This window comes from Myiozetetes cayanensis, unplaced genomic scaffold (assembly GCF_022539395.1).
Source record: "Myiozetetes cayanensis isolate MyiCay16 unplaced genomic scaffold, myiCay2020 scf2-11, whole genome shotgun sequence".
Classification (NCBI taxonomy): Eukaryota; Metazoa; Chordata; class Aves; order Passeriformes; family Tyrannidae; genus Myiozetetes; species Myiozetetes cayanensis.
In genome coordinates, this window is record NW_026087411.1 from 30136049 (window position 1) to 30157462 (window position 21414).

Genomic DNA, 21414 nt, shown 5'->3' on the forward strand with positions numbered 1-21414 from the left:
TTGAGTAAAAGCAACATGATGACCACAGGGTCAGTAGAGTTTTATTTCTTAAAAGATGATGATTCTTCTGCATTCTGTTTTTCAGCATTTTTATTGGTGGGATAATGTAGCTCCATGGTATATAAACTATAATTTATTGATCACTGTTTATGGGGATCACATATTGTGAAGCACATTTCTTTTAGACTGTATGCACTTGGTTACATGAAGAAATGAAGTCTCTACTGGCTGATACCAAAAATATAGGAAGGATATTCTTTTAATGTATTCACTGGAAGAAAGCCTAAATATTGCCAGACATTGTAGGATCTTTCAGAAGAGGATCAGACAGAGACAGAAAAAAAGTTTTATAATTGCCCTGATTTTGGAAAAACCTAATTTAGAGTTTGCATGTGTCAAAACCAATTAAGTCGGTGACACAAATGAGTAAGAAAAACATGCTTATTTTATTCTGATACTTGTAAAATAATTTTTTTTAGTAAATTTGATAGAGGATCCAGAGGTCTGAGAAGCTTGGAGGATTGCCACTGTCATTGCGTCCAAACAATCTGAGAACCTTTAATGTAACTGATTTTTAAAATGCAAGTTTTTTCTGCAGTAGTATGTAAAATTTTAAATTTGTTTTTAGTAGGATTTTCACAAACCTGGTGAAATGTATTTTTACCATTAGAAGATTATTTCTGACTGTTCATGGGAAAATCACACAGTCTTTAAAACTGTGGTAGAACATGCTCATACTTCTATTCTGACATCTGTATGATTATTTATGTGTTGCTGAATAGCCACAGCAAGGGTCATCATCCAGTGTCTGTCAGAATTAGGTACCTACTCATAAATGTCTGTATGTGATTCAACGACAAAAGATAACCCAACCTGACTTGGGGTACTCAAATTTTCCTCTGGAGCTCGGGTAGGATCCAAAATGCTAACTTAGGTCATGTGAATAGCCCTTTACATAGTCTGCTGTGTTGGTAAATTGATTTGCTTCACATGAGACTGTGTTCCTGAATAGCAGTATCATCTTTTCAGACATGATGGCCTTTGAGCAATACATGGGACAGTTGCTTCAAAGGTTTCAAAAGAGGAGGGGGAAAAAAGAGGGTGAAGAACAACAGCAGAAAGTAAGCTGATTCTGTATGTTACTGTGGCAGACAAAACTTTTAGCAAAAGAGTGAGTTAATTTAGGTGTCCTTGGAAATTCCATTTTACTGTATAGTTAACAATTGTTAGAGTAATCTGGGATGAATAGGATATAATGGCTAAAACTTTTCCATACTGAAATTAGTTTTGCTGGTCACACATTGTGTTTCTATTACGAAGAACACAGATAAAAGACCTGACTTTCTTTATGATGTTCCGTGGATTCAGTCAGTTAATTTCTGTGGACTTGTTCAAAATAATAACCTTTTCTTTTAATTTGTTAGACAATAGAAATAACTGGGAGAAAAGTAGTTCTTACACTGGTTTGCAAATATCTGTATTTTTTGCAGCCTTCTTAAATTTTTCTTCCCATTCGTTGTGCTGTAAAGTGATGTACTGGTTTGATGCTTCTCTTTTCTGGTTCTTTTAGTAGATGTAAGTGGAATGTTTTATGCAATATTCACTGGAATTTTCTTTTTCCTAATCAGAGGGGTGCCACTCCCCTATGTTTCTTCAGTCAGTCTGTTGTCTGCTAGTTCTTCCCTTTCTTCATTTCTTTACCCTTATATTCTCTTCAGTTCTCTTCTTGAGGTGGTTTGTTGGTGTGTTTTTTCTTTTTCAAACCTCTTGTTCCTTGCTAATATGTATTTATTGCAGTGTTTATTTGATTTTTTTGTTGTTGTTGTTCTCCTGAATCACCTTTGTGGCAATATTTTGAGCTGATAGTAATGTGAAATTAGAATCCTGTGTTAATGAACAAGGCAAGGCAAGTTATGGTAAGGCACCTTCAGCAGAGTTTGCAATCAGAGAAAGAAAAGAAACAAGCGGGAATAACTGACTAGAGTAAGAGCTAATCAGTACAGGTAACCTTTCAAGATGAATAATTTTTAAGAGTGATTAGATTAACGGTAATTTTTAACAAATGAGACAGAGGGGTCCTTTTGCAATTGTATGGGCAAATAAAGTATGGGGCTTGATAGGAAAAGGCTTGTTAGGAAAAAGTGGTGTCAAATGGTTGGAAATACAAGCAGTGTTCAGATATTTAAAAGGATGGAGGTAGAAATTATGTGTAAAGCTTTAGGTTAACTTTCACTGGTATTTTTAATTTGTTCAACTTAAGACCATGGAAGTGCAGAAGAGGAAGCAGGGAGTGGGGCCATCTGTACTCTTTCTCCCAGCTGTGGTACTTCTCTCTGTCGATCAAAGTTCTTCATGATAAAGAACATTTAAAATGTCTTGTCTTGGGCAAATACCAAACAAATTTTATTTTGGATTCAAGGTTTAGACTAGAACTATATAGAAGTGTAACATTTTGATTTTCCTTTCTCTTGGATGTAAGTTTAAAAACTGTATGAGCTTTAAAGGCTCTGAAGATAGATATCTCAAATATTCTTTAGTGACCTGTTAAAACCATTCCATGTCAGAAGTGATGAATAGTTTTTGTGGGTTCTGAGCAAGTTCCTGATCGATTGGTTTTTAGCTAATGAGGGAGAAGAAGGGCAAGAGCTGAAGTCCAGCTGACTGTGCGAGAGCACACCTGCCTTTTCTCTTTGCTTCATTTTCTCTGTAATGAAGGAACCAATTGGTTTGGAGCGATCAATGCTGACCTGTTAGGATCAGGCAGTGTTCTGGCATTGCCAAGGCAATTAAATTCAGCAGAGAAAGAATTATAAAGGAAAAAAAAAAAAAAGAAAGGGCTCAAGACTTTGATTTGAGTAAGAGCTACATTGATATTTTAAGGTTGGCAAAAAACCCCAACCCAATATAGTTTAAAAAGAATTAAATCATTATCATGTTCTCTTTTGTGTGAGATTGGGAATGACAAGATGATTGTCATTCATCCTGTAAGTCCTGCTTCTGTGACTGGGGATTTCTGACAATGTAATCTATGTATTTGGAGGAGGCATCAATTTGCTTTGAAATTTCATTTGAAAACTTCCCCCATCGTTGTCTATTGTAAAACTCATAGACTGTGTACCTTCATAAAATGATGGATTCCAATTGAGGTGGATAAAAGGAACAAAAAAATGCCCAAACCCGTAGTCAATAATTGCAATCCATAGTTTTTGTCAAGTGTTAAGTTTAGAAAGTTTGTCATATATTTTAAGCATGAATTTAAATCTCTTGTGTGGATTCCCTTAAAAGGAATTTAATTTGTTCTCTAGAAGAGTTTTGGCCGTGTCTAAACCAACATGTTTGGCAAATTGGAATTACTTACATCAAATATTAATTTCTTGCTCCATATTTTAATTTACAAATTTTTTGGATGTAGATATTAACTGGTAATGACATTAAATAAAATACCAGGATGTCCTTTCTATGCCTCTTTCCTGCTTGGAAGAGGCTAATGCATTATTTTGTAAGATTCATCCATTCTGAGTCAAGACATTTCTGTTAAAAAAAAATAAAATAAATCAATCAAACCCCTGCAGACAAACCAAAATCTTTAAAAAAAAGTATATATTGGAAGTATAATATCAAAGTATGATTTGTCTTTGATATTCTCAATTTTACTTGATTGACCCATGTTTCAGGGCAGGGAGGGGTAACCTTCCCCTCTTTCCACCTCAGAAACATCAGAGATCATGAATATATATAGAAGTTCCTTTAATCATCAATGCCATGTTGTCATTTTAACCTTTGTCACCTGAGCATCGTTCAGTTCATGCTTGCCCTTGGGCAGATGAGGTGCATAATCCTATTATATCAAGCTTTTAAAGCATTTTTATTGGATCTTTGTAATGGAGTACTGTGTTAAATCAACTTCTTAGTTTGAAGACTGAAGCTTCTGAGCTAATAGGTCACATCCATTCTAGCTGTTAACTGTGGCTTTGTGCTGACTTCTGTACACGCGTGTATATGCATACAATGCATACAACTTATTTGTCCTTAGAGAACACCAGTGAATATGATCATATATTCTATAATGGGTAGGAGGAGTGGACATTTTTGAGATGCCGCTTTTTGTTCTGCTGCTTTTTTTGACATAATTGTTCCCCCTTCAGTAGTTTTCACCAGTTAGTTTTCAGATACAGTTATAGAAACTATTTCTCTTTGTTTGAATATGTTGACCACAGAGTAAACAAGTTCTACTTGAAAACAAAATGCCACGAGTGTATATTTCAAAGGTGGTTGTTAGATTGGTGCGTTTCTGCCCTTGCATGAGGAGTGTGCTAATGATGGCTAGTGCTAACAACTTCTGTCCCAAATGTATCCTCTTTTAGGATGCATCATCATATAATCATTATAATCTCCCCTGTTAAAGAAAATTTTTGAGGTGGTCTTGGTTTTTTGGGGGAATTGCGTGCTCATAAAGCCTGGGACAGGTTTAATATTAATTTTCACACAAAGTTTATTATAGAATAAGAACACTGGGTGTAAACCTTTATTGGTTATCAATAAGATAAGTGAATTGTGTATCTCTGGAGGATACTGATGTTAAACAGGTCTTGAGCAGACTGTTTTTAAAAAAGAAGAGCCAAGGAGTATTCATCCATTGACAGTAAGGAAAATTGATTTTGGCTTATCCTGATCTACTGTCATCCTGTTGCACTAACAGTAATGTTTATAAATATAGAAGAAAACTGGTAAAATAATATTTTAAGTAATCTTTCTGTTTTAAAAGGGAAGGGAAATGTTAACTATGTATGAACTCAACTCTCAAAAATGAGTCATTTAAACTGTATGTTTTTTTGCTAAAGCAAGACTGCTTTTTCCAGGCCAAAGCATTCACCAGATTTTCAATCTCAGCCTTTTATTTTTACAAAGTTCAGTCCCTAGTCTAAACCTTTTATTAAAGTGGAAGTCTGAAAGGTCTCTTTCTGGAAATGGACATCACAGCATAAAATATAAGTAATACCTCTAAAAATGTATTTTTGATGATGGTTTAATATTTAAAAAGTCATGAAGGTTTGAGTTCTAATTTAAATGTGTCTCAGGCCTTTGGCATTAGTATTTATGAGAATGTGAGTCATTGCGAGATTCAGTTTTTTGGGGTAGAGTAGGCATGCTCATAGACTTGATTAATGCAAAGCAAACATGGTACATAGTAGTCATACTAAAGGTGCAACTACAGTGCTGTCCTTTTGTAATGCACTAAAACAAACTGTTGCATTTTATTTATTCATTCCAGGTGTCTTTTTTTGTTTATGTATGTGCAACATCATTGCTTTGAAACAGAGGTGGAAAACCAAAGCAGAAGGTGCAGAGCTAAAAGCAAATGCACTGGGTTTACATTTTTGGATACTGACATTCTACAGCAATAGTGTATTATTTAAAATAAAAGTAATCTTTGAATTCTTACAATTTAACATTGGTAATGCACACCTGACAAGATACTTTCAAAATGATGATGCATTTGCTCATTGTTTTCGGATTTTTTTCTTTCTCCTTCACAAAACATGGTGAGTACTTGAAAGTCTGAAGCTAAATCTGTTAAGAGGTGTCACTGTAAAATCAGAACTCATTTGTATGGGGAAAGATTTTTTTTGTTGTTATTTTTTTTGCTATGAGGTTAAATAATACTTTAAAAGCAAGTTCCTTCAAAAAGATGTGTTGAAATGAGATTAATGAGCTGCCTGTTTATTAATTCTTACTGTATTTCCTCCTTTTTTTCTTTTTTTTCTCATGCTTCCCACTATTTTTCATCTTTCTGTAGTCGTTCTTTGGGGTTGTTTGGTTGATTGTGGTGAGGTGTGGTTTTGGTTTGTTTGTTTTGTTGTTGTTTTGTGGTTTGTTTGTTTTGTTTGGGGGGTTATTATTTTTCTTTGTTTATTTTTTTCTTTCTTGTCTTAAATCTCCCTCCTGATAAAGAAGTAGTTGTCAAGTCTCTTATGTCAGTCGATCTTTTCTCGGCATCATGAATTTTGTTATCTATGTTGTGCTCAAATGGCTTGTTATGTACAGTCATGCAACAGGATGATAAAGAGGACCTAGTTGTAATGTTTTCACACAGTAGTTAATGTATGGACTTGATCATTATATATAGAAAACAGAATCAGACATTGGGTAAATAATTTTTAGTATTCCAGAGATATAAAATTACTAGAGCTGAAATCTTTTTGTGTCCAACCACCGTATTTCTGTTTTACCTACTTATTTGCAAATATAGAAGAATCTCTGAGTAAAAGAGACAGTTGTAAATGCAGTTTGATCACACAGAAATCCTATTTCTATGGTATATGTGTATAGCAAAATGAAAGTTTTAATATTACCATAATTTTGCTTCCTTATGCTTCAGTGACTTTCACTAAGTATGCATGGTCCTGGACTCTTCTTCCCTGAAGCCAGCTTAAAACATTTCTATAAACTAATGTTTCTCTAACATTTTGGCATTATTGACTTCTTTTGGCTTATCCATATCTTTCCTTAGTTGATGTCAGGAATCTGCAAATTGAGATACTGAGAGTCAGCTGTGTGTATTAAGACAGAAACAGTGATCAGTCTTGTCTGGACTAATTTTTTATTTTTTTTAAAAAGGCCATATAAAGTAATAGAAAAAAATTATATCAGGAAATTTGAATTTAAGGTAGATGTAGTTGAGCCCCTGGGAGTTGTACGAGGTCAAGAAAGCTCTATGATGAGATATGATGAACTAAATGGTTAGGTTATACATCAAAGGACATACATTACATAAATCAATATCACGATTACTTGCTAAATATGTTGGCAGTAGGGTTCTTAAGCATTTAAGTTCTTAACATTTAATGATGAAAAGTACACAAGTTAATTATTGATTTTAACTAAAATTATGAGGCTGTATTGTATCAAGATTCATTTTGAATATATCAAGTATATCATCTGTTTCAGGATACATGACATAGTAGGGGAGTGGGAAACACTGATACTAATTCACCTGCCAAGGTGAAAGAAAGGGCATGAGCTGAGAGATGGAGAGTAAGAAATCTGAAAATTAAGTGTGAAAATATGACTTTCAGCATAGGTAAGGAAGGTCAGATGGGGGAACTTTAGTTCTGAAGTTCAAAGGTTCCACTCCATGAAGGACAAAAGAAAGTCACAGTCTTGTATTCCCTGTAAATTTCTACTTAATGAAAATAGAGCAATAAATAATATTGATTGCCTCCATTTCCAAACAGATATTTGTCATTATACTGAGAATAATAATAATATTATGGAGGAAAAAGTACTATTAGCCTGATAATAGCCTCCTAACTGACATCAGTTACAACTAGGAATAAAGCAATGAGGTATAACGAAGAGCTGCCTACTGAAACGTGTTTTCACTGCATTAATATGTAAGAATAAAATACATTGACTTACCTTTTAGCTGCATAAAATAATGCAGTACTGAGTTCAAATTATCAGCTTAATAAAGTGAAGTAGATGGTTTAAAAGGTAACACAGGACATTCAGGAAAATCGAATTGATGCACTAATGAAATTTGTGTCTACAGAACTGAGATTCACATAACTGTGCAGTAAAGTATCCTTTACAAGATACTCTACTACAGAGCACTTCTGTCACTTCTGAGGGAAGAATCGTGGTTTCTAGAGGGAAAAAATTCTTCTTGAAGAAGATACAATACAACCTAATGCCTTTCAGTGGCAGTTGTTGCAATGTAATGTTGTAACGATCTAATTGGCTTTTAACTGGGAGAGGGTTGTGTATGCTCACAGCCACCTTGGGAAGGACACCTATGAGGTAATAACAATGGAGACCTATCAAATATGCTGAGGGTAGGAATGGTGAAACAAGCATGTCAATACCACCAGCTCAGCTAGTCCCAACACTACCGTGTAACTGCAGGTTTCTGATGGACTATACAATTGTTAGAGCTAATATCCTAAATCATAGAATTAACTGGGTTGGAAGAGACCTCTGAGATCATCAAGTCCAACCATTGATCCAACCCCACTCTGATTATCTAGATCATGGCACTCAGTGCCACATCCAGCCTCATCTTAAAAACCTCCAGGGACGGTGAATCCACCACCTCTCTGGGCAGGCCATTCCAATGCCTGATCACTCTCTCTGTAAAGAACTTCTTTCTAATATCCAACCTAAACCTCCCCTGGCAGAGCTTAAGCCTGTGCCCTCTTGTCCTACTGCTGATTGCCTGGGAGAAGAGACCGATCCCCACCTGGCTACAACCTCCTTTCGGGTAGTTGCAGAGAGTGATGAGGTCACCCCTGAGCCTCCTCTTTTCCAGACTAAACAACCCCAGCTCCCTCAACCTCTCCTCATAGGACTTGTGCTCAAGTCCCTCCACCAGCGTGGTTGCTCTTCTCTGGACCTGCTCCAGCACCTCAGTGTCTTTCCTAAACTGAGGGGCCCAGTCACAAATTTCATTCTCACTGTCTCACCTGCTGTGCAATGTAAGGAAATACTTTTTATTTCTTTTTTTTCCCATATTTTTTCTTTTGTTCTGACTTTTTTGATTCAAGTATTGTGGTTTATTTCTTCATTGAAAAGTCACATTTTAAGTGTTAGCTGAGTAAATTCAGCAATAATCAAAGGCAAACAGAAGTAAAAGAAAGCAATTTCCCATTAAAACTAACATCGTGGTTTTGTTGTGTGAACTTTGGTTTGTCAGTGCTAGAGATGTGCTGTATAGGCAGAATTCTTCTTCCATCTGCTATCAAGGTGAAAACAGATGTGCAGCATAGCTTTGTAAGGTAGTGTCAGGGATATTGTGGTTAGAGTTTAGATGGTTTGGAGCACTTAAAAAGTCTGCATTTTCTTTACATATATATATATATATGAATATATATATGAATTTTAGAGCTACATTTGAGTGTTTTTGAACATAGTATCAAATTTAACAGTAGAGGAAAAACCATCAAGATTTACCTGAATTGAGGTCTAATGCAGTACCTTCATGAGTAATGGAAATATTTCAGAGACAGCTTTAAACTTGGAAAAAAAAGGGTTTCTGAGTACTAGATGTCATCTGGACTGAAAAAGGCAGAGGTTTATGGAGAAGAAATGAGCTTGTTACATTAGAGGAACCTAGGTAGATCACTAAATTATTTAAGAAGCCTTTATTTTGTCATGATGCTAAAGCCTTTCAATTTGCAACTTTCAGCATTTTCAGTACAATTCTTATACTTTATGTTGCTTTTTAGGAACAGCTGATGAAACCTCTCTCTGACACTGGTTAATATATAGATAGCCAAATGGATGATGGCTTAATGTATTCTATCTTTAAGTAGGTATCCAGATAAAGCTCTGTTTCATTCCCAAATGAAAGATTCCTTGTTCATAGTGAAGGAAGTTACTATTGTAGTGGTTTTTTTCCCATGGCCATAAACATTAGTTCACTACAGAAGCAGTCATCTTGCAGCTGGCAGAAATATTTGTGCACAGGCAAGTACTGACTTTTTCACATCCTTTCAATGCTCTGTGGGATCTGTTATTATTATTATTTGAAGGGTATTACAAAGAAAGATCAAGGCAAATTTGTTGTTGTTACTGATACAAATACGTGCTGTTGTCTCAAACGCGGACTCATTACCTGGTGCGCGACACCAACTCACAGGCGAGGTAGTTCTACTCTTTGTTGTAGTTTGCTCAAAGTAGGGAGCTGGGTGGTAACCATCAAAACTTTACACTGTGCATTTTAACAAACAAAGATATCAGCATTCAGAGGATACATGTGACATAATGTTTGCATTAATTAGTACTCAAGCCCCTCTTTGCTAGATATATTTCTTGCTTCCCATGCTAATTATTCTGTGTAGTTCTTCCTTGCATTCAGGTCTGGGGTTCATTTTTAGTAGTTGGTCCCTGAGTCAGTGGTTGTGATCTCCCACTGGATAAGTATTACCTACAAGGAACCTACATGCAGCTCACTCAGTGTTGAGCAAATTTTGGACAGGTGAGAGTTTTACTTTTCCATTCCACTTAAAAGAAAAGTCTTTATTTTTCTGGTTACCATTTATTCTCTTCCCCTTCCATTGCCTCCAAATTGATTTTAAGGTTTGTGACATTAGATAGCAACAGTTTAATATTTTTATGTGTTTACCCATAGGAAAAGAACTGCATGAGTGGTAATTGTTCTTTGGTTAAGGAACAACTTGAAGAGACCTAAATTCTGTAGCTCAGTAAATATATTTCTGTGTTCTGCAGTCTGCTCACCTGCTCATGAGTTTTAGTGGGATATTTCATAAACATGTCAAAAATACGTAATTTTCATTTTATAGGAGAACAAGATCTACATTTTAACAAAATAATAAAGTTTTCTTGGGGCTGTAGCACTCACTGTACCAGTCCAGCCTGATGGTAATCTTTCAGTGAGCAAATATCTGGATAATTAATTTAACTGGTGCAATACTGCAAAGTGCTGTTCTGAATTTAACAGTTCTCCTGATTGCTTATTAAATCACCAAGAGAAATGTGGTAAATACTGTGTGATACATGTGGTTTTACTCTACAGCTGAAACAAATTCCCCCCACCCCCACACCCCCCAAAAAAAAAAAAAAAAAGAACGAGTGAGAACAAGAAATAATTACTTAGAGTAGTTTTTGTTTTAAATACTTTGCCTTCAAATTAACCATAATTCAACTCTTCTCACAGGAACTTGAATTTCTGGAAGTTCGGTTATCTTGGTCCAAATATTGGAAGTCACTACCCTTCTCATTTGCCATGTCATTGCTGCTGAGCTGTGTAGGAATGTTTGTGCAACTTAATATAGACCTACTTGTAATCCAAATTTATGATCTTCTTTCATCATGTTATCTATTATTTCCTGTAAAACACAATTGGATTTAAAAAGAACTAGACCTATGAAGCTTATGAGATTGAATCTGCTGCACTGTCCATGTTTGATGAACAGTCCCATAAATAATATTTCTTTTGTCCTTTATTTTATAGCTCAGTTCAGGCCTGCAGTAGTTAGGAATTAGGTCTTTAATATGCTGGAATATATACAAAAAGCAGCAAAGATTAGAGACACTGATTAACAGAGGTAGCAACCATGTATATGTGTAGCAGGTGATACGGCTAATTGATATCATATCAGATTTTTCCCATAAAAGACACAACTTGGTGAATTTAGAAGTAATTGGTTGTTACTTTCACTGATCTGTCTCACATCAGACATTTGTTTCACCAACATGAAAAATGTGTCTTATAATTTCCAGTGAGGCTTCTCTTCCGTTTCATAGTGACTGATACATATTTCATGTAAATGTGAGTCTTCATTAATAATTTCTAAAATGCAGCCAAAGAATGATTATAGTTAAAAAGTTTGGCTAAGCTGTGTGTTGTCAGGAGCAGAACAGATGTTACACACTTTATTTATGTCATAAAGGAACGCCAAAGCAGTCAGAACTGACATTCCACTAGTTTGAGTGCGAATTTTTTTTTAAGGGTTTTGCTCCTGCAAGCATTGCTTCTACTGTTGAACAATTTAAGTTGATGTTTCTTGTAAGTGACATAGTAACTGTTGACTTGGCATCTGTAAATCTGTAAATCACTGGGTAGTAGAGGGATATAATAACTGTATCCTCATATCTTTAGTTAAGGAACCAGTTAACAGAACCAGTCTTGTCTCAGATCTAAACCACACTTATGGTATATCATAAATGTTTAAAATTTATAAGGCAGACTTAACTTAATGAATTACCCCACATTGCAGCATTCCATAATTGCATAGCCAATTCAAAATTGAGCCGGCAATACTTTGCATCAATTTTCTAACCACCTCCACCTTCAATTCTACATGGAATTGAATCCATAGGTATGAATTTTCAAATTATAAAAATATTGATGAAAAAGATGTATTCCATCATTTTTATGTTACAATACTTAGCTGATTTCATTTGAGTATTGCTTGGTACTTTTCCAGTATAATTTTAATGTAACAAATGGTAGAGTTTCTTTGTCATATTGTGTATTGTCTGATTCCAGGCTAGATCTAGACAGCACTTACTGTACTATCTTTGGAGCAAGAAGTAATTAGTGCATGCTAAATTCACAGACTAGTTGAATGTGAGAACCTGGGGAAAATGGAAAACATTCTTAGATTTCATTGAGCAGAACTATCCTGTATTTTCTTCTGTTTTCTTCAATATGTTTAAAAATGTAGAGGCTATAATGTATCTATGTAATGAAGCCTAAGCTAAATTGACCCAAAGTCTTGAAACTACATCAGGACATAGGATGATTCAAAGAAAACGAATCCTGGTGAAGATTATTTGTATTTTGGAAAGAATCTGACTCCATGTCAAGCAGCCTGGAAGCGATGCAGAGCCAGCTTGTGTCTGCTCTCTAAATCCTGTGACCAGTTTGGGCTAGAACCAGACATTCTGAGGGACAATGCTTTCTTCTCTGTTTATAAGAGCTATTCTTTTTTCTGTAAAATTGAATTTATTAGAGTCCCATTTTTATGTATTCAACAAAGATAGCATAAAGATAAATGAAAGTGATATTTGTGTTTGGCTGCAAAGTCAAATCAAGGGTAGGGTTTAAATACAGAATTCTTTAAATCAAAGTCTTACTATCTTCTTCTACCTTGTTTTTTATTCATGTGATAGAAGTCCATTATGAGATCAGGTGTAATTGCAGATTTCTGCTCACAGTTAGGTGAGTTCTAGGTAACAGAGCTGTTTTGGGTTGAGATCTGATCTGAAACAAAACCTGGCAAACCAAGTTCGGATTTGAGAACATCAGTGGAACTAGAGATGCATACAATGTGAAGATGGAGATTCATGCAAGCTTATCTGAAATTAGAGGTTTTTTGTTATAAAAAATAAAAATTGGAAACCAGTAATGAAAAACAAAACATTTGTAAGCTCATTATTCTTACCTATGGAATACAAAATATCAGATTGTGCAAGTGTCACTTATGTTCCAAAGCACATCAGTGTTAATTTGATTAAATATGTTGAGAAACATTGGTTGCTTGGTTGATACACTGCTTATGTATAGTACACAAGCAATTACATGTGCTGTGTGAGTATTGTATACCAATATTTGTAGCCACTTGAGTACTCCACCATGAGATATCTGGATGCACGTTTTAGCACATTACAGAGAGAAACGTGTTTTCAGACTGCTACCCTGTTGGTTGTATTGGCATCAATTGCAAAGGTGAAAATGTTTGTTACTGTACATTTTGTTACTGTGGGCTTTGCAGGTGTTACGTGTACTTTTGCTGCTAGAGTTTAATGATTTTGTCTTGTGGAAGTTTTTTGTTTGATTTGTCACTCTTGTTTTCAATATTTGCAGCAGGGATTTCCTTTGTTATGCGATAGACTTTGTTAGACTTTCCTGTCTAAGAGCAGGAAAACTTGTCTTCTGTCAAAAGACAGATATGCTTTTCAAGTTTGTTCTGGCTTAATTCTTTATTTTATATATTTATTTATGTCCACTGTTTTTCCACATGATTTAATGCTGGCAATAGATTTTTTCCTCCTTGTTTTTTCTATCTTCCTGCCATGGGACTGTTGATTCAGCTGTGTGAGTCTGAAGGATTATACGTTTTAGGGAGTTGTCAATAAATGGAGTTTAGATGGTGTTGAATAGCACTGTTTCCTTTTCCACTAAAAGACAAACAGAATATCTTCAAATGCCCTTGTGTGTTAGGCTGTACCTCATGCATCTTTGTGGCAGTGATTGGAATGTGAATGTTAGTGGATTTTAAGCAGTTAGGGGAGATATAAATTATGTAGGGCTAGCACTGGTGTCTCATACCAAATGCTCCATGAAGGAAAATGGAATGCCAAGTTCATAAGAGCACATTTTGAACGTATTTGATTTAGTTCTTTGAGTTTGCTGTTGCTGTTCTAGATTGCTTTGATAGTAACTTAGAGTGGGTATCAGTGCAAAATACCAGTTAGTTTCCATGACCTCTCCTTATTTACTCTTCTGTCTCAATATTCTCAACAGATTGGAATCTGTGCTTAATATATTTTAGAGTTTGTCTGTATCTTACTGGTGCTATTATAATGAAGGATTAAAATGACTTCTAGAGTATACATGTTTTTATATTTTGACATGTATGTCCTAAGCACTGTTCTGATGTAGGCAGCGGAGCTCTGGTATTAGTAGTCCTCCAGGGTATCCACAGCTGAATCAGTGGTATGCTCTGCAGCAGCTGTTATCTGAATTAAATGTGTCAGCTGTACAAATGTAAAGAGCAGAAGTAAAACATAATTTAGTTGTTCAGAAACATGAGTATTTGTAGCCACAACGGAGTACCCATGTCATGGTTTTGTGTAAATGTGAAGAATTGCTCTGGGAAAAATGGGGGATGGTTGAGGGCTGTTGCCATGTGGGTGACTAATTAATCAACCCAGGGAGTCCATTCAAACTGTAGAAGTTTAAAATTTGCCAAGCTCTGGTAGAACGTACTGTTTTCCCTCTAGTTAAAACAATTTTCTTGTGAGAAAAAAAAACAAAAACAAACAAACAAAAAACCACCTAGATTTTTTTGGTATTCCCGTTTTGGGAATTTTAGGGCCATGTGTAGCATGACTAACTGTGGTTAGAGAAGTCTGTGACATGTGGGTGAAACTCTTATAGCATTTATATTTTCAGTATCCCTTGTTCTCAAAGAGGGCCATAAAATAAAATAAAGGAGCAAAGTTATCGTGCTGCATTCCTGGTCACCTGCCAGGGAAGTACTTTTAAACACCACAAACAGATCAAGGTTTTCTCTTTAAAGAATGATTCAGAGTGTTTTTCTATCTTCCCCTCAGTCTTATCAGTTGAGTCTAAAGGCCATTGACAGTGGAGCTAGACTGGCCATTGGATTGTGATTCTTTTATTCTGCAATCACACAAAGATTCATAGATAACTTTGTGTTGTATAAACCTGCTTTGCTGCTGGCAGGAATTTGAATAATTTCTAGTCTCACTGAAAAAGCAATCAAGAAGTTTGGTCTAGTGTTACAATTTCATAACATGAAAAATCTAAATTAATCAGTTTTAAAGCTAATTATGAAGCAGTTTCTTGTGTTCCTATTAATATTGTTACTTTGTTTATTCTCTAAACTCTTTAAGGCAAGGAAGTATAACTGAAGGATGCCAAAGTATCTGTCCATTAATAATGCTCTGTTGGTTAACTGGGAGTGTGTTTTGTCCAAGCAGCGTAACTCAATCAATACCTTTCTTGCCTGAGAGAGATGAGGGAGTCTCTGTGGCAAGCCAGCCTCCACGTACACACTTAAAAATATTCCAAGATTTTTCTTGTGTTTAATTGAATTTTGTGCTTCTGAGGCTGGAGAGAACAAGAACAGTTACCATTGTCAAATCCTGGACATTACCTGTGTGTTTAGGGTTCATTAGGGTTACCTGTGCTTGTGAAAAGAAAGTAATCTGGTCCACATGGGCAGGTCTGGGGAAAGAACTGCTGTTTCTCTGTCAGCCAAGATTCCTGCGATGGTCTTTGCAGGCACTTGGCACAGTTACATAGTAAGGGCTAATTTCTGCTTTACTCTTAAGACTTAGGTTCAACTTCTTTATGAATAAAAAATATTTTCTTTTATTTTACTACTTTATGTTTTCTACATAATATAATTTTCAGGAAATTTGCTGCTGTGATAATTAATTGATCTGTGAGTTAATTAGGGAATAGTGTATAATATTTTTTGTTGCAAGTCATGATAAATGAAATTTGGAGGTTGAACATTAGTACACTAAATAGCTATAAGGGTTGCTTTATTGTTTAAAAAGAAATCATAGGACTGAAAAATGTCTTGATACACATTGAAATTGATCTGTGAGAAACACAAGTGAAAACAATGCTGTTGGGGAATGGCCGTGATGTTGGAAATATAATTATACTGGGTAAGTGAAAGATTGTTTTATACCACAGATCGAGAATATTGGTAAAGATTCATACGTTCTGATACTTCTCAGTTGAATTGAGTTAATTCCATACAAACTTTTCTGCAGTGTGAGTAACCCATTTTGTGGGGTAGTGGTATTTGGTTCTGGTTGTTTTCTGTGCTGCTTGTTCAGCATTTATTGAGATGGTGTACAAGATTCCTTTTAAGATTTTTCAAAAAGTATAGTAAGAACTGTTGAGTCTCTTCAGAAAATGCAAAATCGGACTGAATTGAGGTTAGTGTTTGTTTATGGAAGGTGAAGCTTTCAGGGTAATACAGCAGGTGAATAGGTCACAGTGTTCAAGAGCAGCACTATTCGATTTGCAATTGGAGTGTAAAAGTGTAAGTTATACAACCAGGACTGAAACCCAGAGTTAGTTTTATTTCATAACATTTGAATGTTTAGAGATTTTGGGGGTTTTTTGTTATTAATAAAGGACACACCAACAAAGAGATTGATATCCTGTACACTCAGTGTTAGAATTAGAAACAGTCATAATAAAATGGAATTAATTTTTGGCTTCTGAAATAAAACCTGACTGATTTGCTGAGTTTGTTCTGGCTGTGAAATCTTTCACAGTGATGAAAATTTGTTGGTGAAAGGATTATTATTTTTATTATTATTATTTAAAGCCTCTATGAGCACACATATGCACTAACAGACCATTTCTGAAGCGGAAGGTGCCTCACTTTACTTTTCTTGGCAAATTAATCCAGAAATATTTTAACAGATTTCACATCTCTTTAAAAATTTTTTTCTTCTTGAATTGTAGTGTAACCAGCATCCTGACTAGATGTAAACTTGCTGTGAAATTTATTGTCTTTTTATTCGTTTTTCTTTTTTTAAACAGTTACTCAGTTCTTATGGGTCTGCACGTTTTAGTCCGACTGGATCAGTTGCATGATAGTGAACAGAACTTTATCGTGTTTAACTTGTGCTATTTACCTTTTTTTTTTTTCCCTATAGGTATATTCGAATTGTTGGGACTCACAACACAGTGAACAAAGTTTTCCATATTGTGGCATTTGAATGCATGTTCACAAACAAATCCTTTACTCTTGAGAAGGGTCTGATAGGTAAGAGATGAAACTGTTTTCCTTCTACATGAACTGTTGTGAATGCTTGTCTTTTAAAGCTGACCATCACTACACTCTTACTCCTGTTTCCACACAGAAATCTCTCATTTGAGTTAAACAATGCTGTAAGCACAGAATTAGCAGGGCAGTTCTTGCAACTTCTTTGAAATTCCAGTTTTGTGGATTAATTAATGATGCTGCAGGAATGCTGAAATTCAAATTACATCAACTGCTGCTGACAAAGCTACTGGTAATTGAGTCACTCTGTGCTGACAATCTAATTTTTTGTTGCATGTCATAGTATGGTTGCTCTTTCCTCCCACTCGGTTAGCCCAAATTCTTTTACAAGAATAGAGTAACTAGAGCTATTTATTGCAGTGAAGATGGATTTGGGCATTTAGGGACTCTTATACAACCTAGTTTCAACTGCTGAAAGTAAACTCTCATGTGTTGATTTTCCCCCAAAGAGTTGTAGACTTGCTTAGCCATGGCAGAACGTTATATTGGTTGCTGTTATTCTCAGAACACCATGTTGATGGAGCTCTGTTAGCTCTGGACAGCTTATATAATACTGATTTAAGTACCTTGACATTACTTAAGGTAGAAATCCCCAGCAGACCAACACTACTGAATGATAAAATATGTCATGGTAAGATCTAATTTTTTTGAATAGTTCAAACAGAGTGGCTTGTGTGCTTTCTTCCATTTATACTCATGAAAGTCAGATCTTCAAGTTCATTGGAAAGAGTATTATGTGCCTTTTAGTAGTTGTCTAGATGGGATTTTCCCCAGTTTATTAATTCTGGCATGAAATGGAGAATTTCAGCAAAATTCTCGGAGTTCATGCTGATTTTAAATATATAAAGTATGCACCTATGACAGATGGAAGGGAAAACAGTTTTCAAAATAGCATGAGACACATTTATTTTATTTTTTTCCCTGAGAAAACTCTTAATATTTACACAACCCTGAAGAATTTGTGGTGAAAAAGGTACAGTTGGGAAGATTTAGGGATTTAGTTGAGGGCAGTCAAGTTGGGAGCAGGGGCATAAGGGCTGTTCCACCAGAATTTATGGTTATCAGTATTGCCTATTCAAAAATATTTTTAACAACTTTGATCCATCAAAGTAACCTTATATCCATTTTGTTTTCCATCCTTTGTTTTCCATACCTCTGATGGTTACCATAAGGTACCATATTGTCTGGCTCCTGTGATCAAGCGGACTGTCCAAGGTCCACTTCTGTAAAAACTCTGTATAACTACCGGTGGTGTAGTTAGCACAGACTTATTTTATTGCTGTGATGAGAATTTGTAATGTTAATTTCTGTTTCTGCTTCTGCAGTGAACAGAATAGGGTAAAGTGAACTGAAGGCAGTTAGGAAAGTTCCACTAAATATATGAAAGTGCAGTATTCAGAGTAGGTTGTTTTTAAGTTGACTGAGTATAGAAGCTTTCATCTTCAACCATTGAGAAACAGTTCATTGGGTTCAATGCTTATCCCATATGATATTAAATATGGTATTAAATTAGGTTAGAACAAATACAGCTGCTGTTTCTATAACCTGTTTTATTAAAAAAACGAAATATTGGTCAGCCCTTGAAGGCCATGTGGCCCTTTTCAGAAAGACTTTGTGACCCTTACTTGTACCAAAACAACACTGAAGATAATATGCAGAGACTTTGCCGTTTGAAAACTCATTCCAAAGAAATAATGCCTCTGAGGTATTTGTTTAGGGATCTTATGTGGAGACTTCAGAATAATTTATTTTTTTTTGAAAGCTATCCAACTTGATCAGAAAGCTGTAGGCAAAGAGGATAATTTTTCAGCTATATTATTACTGATACTTAGTATCTATGTAATGGCTGTCACTGTAGAGTGAAGATTAGAGGGCTGGTAAACAAATAAAAATGAAGTACTGTTTCATGATAACAATTTTATGTTGTTGTGTTATTGCATACAAGGTTTTAATGAAAAATTATTAACTTTACATATTACATTTAAAAGTTAATGTGAGAGATGATTTATGCGGTTACTTTACACAGTACTGGATATGGTATTGGCATGACCCAATGGTAGCTGAGTAGTAGTTTTGAAGTAAAAGTAGCAGAAAATTCTCTTTCTAGCCCTGTGTGGCGTTTTAGTGTTGGTTTACACTTTGCTGTCTTGTGGAATGAGGAAAGTGACAGAAATTAATTCCATCACATGAAATTATTCCCTAATGCAGATGTTAGGGTTGAGATGTAATTTTTCTGTTTGGCATAGGATTATCTCTAAATGTGTGAGTTAACAGTTTTACATATTAAATTCATGATATCGGCATAACTTTAATTTAACAAGGATGTAAATATTTTTTAATCTCAAAATCATAGTGCTTGCTTTTAATAACTTCTACTTCTGACATTTTGAATGGTCTTTAGACACTAATATTTAATCTGGAATCCAAAACAAAAGAATGTTTTCACAAGCAAGAGACAGAGGCAGAAGCAGTACCTGGTGTGTTGTGATGTATATCTGCCCAGCGGCAAGAAGTTACAACAGCAGGTAAAGGACTGCTTCTGTGCAATATCTCTTTTGGTTCCTGGGGTTTTTACCCTATCTAAATATAGGAACCAGTTCCTCTTTTCTGCCTGAAAGGGAAAAAACTGATAACCTCACTTAGTCTTTTAATCACTACTCAGTGCTGAGGGGCAGTCAAGGACTGTGTGGGTGTGTGAGTTTGAGCAACCTACTGGCCTATTTTGAGCCTGGTTAAGGTCATAGGAAGTGCAGCGTGGGCGCCCTGTACATGAAGTTGTGTTTGTCTCTAGTCTGTCTCAGTCTATCAGGTTGTCTTGTAACTTGTACATTACAGATGAAAGGGAGAACAGTGAATAATGGCTGAGGAGCAGAAGATGGATATAAAACAATGGAGTGTCCTTGGTCACCCTTTGGGGAATGCTGTTCAGCGCTTATGAATCACTGTGAACCTTCATTTTTGTGCTGTTCAGTGCCTCAGGAGAACTTGTTTTAAAAGGGAAAAAAATACAAATAAACATTCACTTGGCTTTGGAAGTTATTTGAAACAAAGCTAAACTAAATGTGTAACAGAGAGAAACCAGTCATATCAGTTTCCTAGTGTGTGGTTCAGCTTTGTAAAAGATTGCTTTGTCTCTCTCCAAGGAAGCAGCGAGAGATGCTATTTTTGTGTCTAGTTTAATGTCGACTCCACACAAAGCTATCATATTTTGGTTTTTTCTCTTTTAAAAAGGTTAGCTTTCTTCCAAAACTATGCAGGCTTACCCAGCTGCTACAAGCATAGCTTTAGGAAGTTATGAAAATTTGAAGACGATCTAAATACTGCAGTGATTTTTTTTTTTTTTTCTCTTTCTATAAGAAAGGACAGTCACATGCTTGGTTTAGTTACTGGTATCCATTGTTCAACAAAATTCTGTTCATATGGTTCCAGTTCCTTTTTTTTCCCACTTTTTCTTTTCTTTCTATTTTTAGTGCTGAAACAAAGGATATGTACTTCCTAAAATAGTTGTTATTTCTGAAAACCTTCTTCAGGCATAAGGTTTAATGAAAGAGCCCTGTAGCAGCCTATTGGTTGGGAATTAAAAGTATGGCCATTTTAATGACTTGAATATTTTTCTTCTAATTTTATTGGATCAGAAATCATGAGCTCTAGCTGATATCATGTGAAAAATTGTCCTTCTCTGAAGTTTTTTCAAATCCATAGAGAAGTATTAGTGGGGTTTTCTTTTCCAGATAAATATGGCTTGCAGAAAGCGTTTCACTGAAACAGGTGGAAATGCTGTTGATATTTGCTTGAAGTTGGTATTTCTTGAGCTCTTGATTTATTGATTGAAGATTTAAATTAAATGTAGCAATTTCATCAGCAAGTTTCAACTCCAGAAAACAAGAAAGTGTGTAGAAGGAGAGACAGGACTTTGTTACTGTACTTTTAATTAACTAAAAAGTCTGTAGATTTCTTTTTTTTTTTTTACCACATAGCAAATAAACAAAAGCAAATTCATATACTGAATAAAGATTAGACTTAACAAATCTTTTATCATGTGGAAAATAATGAAAACAAAATGCCAAAATATCCTTTTATTCAAAACAATATGGTCAAACCCTGAAATAATACTTACATCTTTAATATTTTTTTTAGCATCAGCTTTGTGTTTTCTAGCCATCACTTTCTGGTGAGAAAACTTATGCCAGCTTAGTAGATGTTCAGGTAGAGAAGAAATGCAATTTTACAGTTAAGTACAAAGCAATTGAAAGCTGTACATTTAACAGATATCATCATGAGAGGAAAATCACTTCTTTGTATTAACTAAAACAAAAATTTATTCCTTCCAGTATAATTTTTTTGTTGATAATTTCTTCACAGTGATGATTTTGTAAGTTTCCAAAGA

At 35.2% G+C, this 21414-nt stretch overlaps 1 protein-coding gene across 3 annotated transcripts in view; it reads left to right on the forward strand.

Annotated features, from left to right (window-relative positions):
* BTBD9 (BTB domain containing 9) overlaps positions 1-21414 on the forward strand; it is a 152035-nt gene that overhangs the window by 49450 nt on the left and 81171 nt on the right. For all 3 annotated transcript variants that reach the window (XM_050316241.1, XM_050316243.1, XM_050316242.1), the window contains one exon: positions 16900-17009. In XM_050316241.1, the coding sequence (XP_050172198.1) occupies positions 16900-17009 (110 nt within the window). The remainder of the gene's footprint in view (positions 1-16899; positions 17010-21414) is intronic.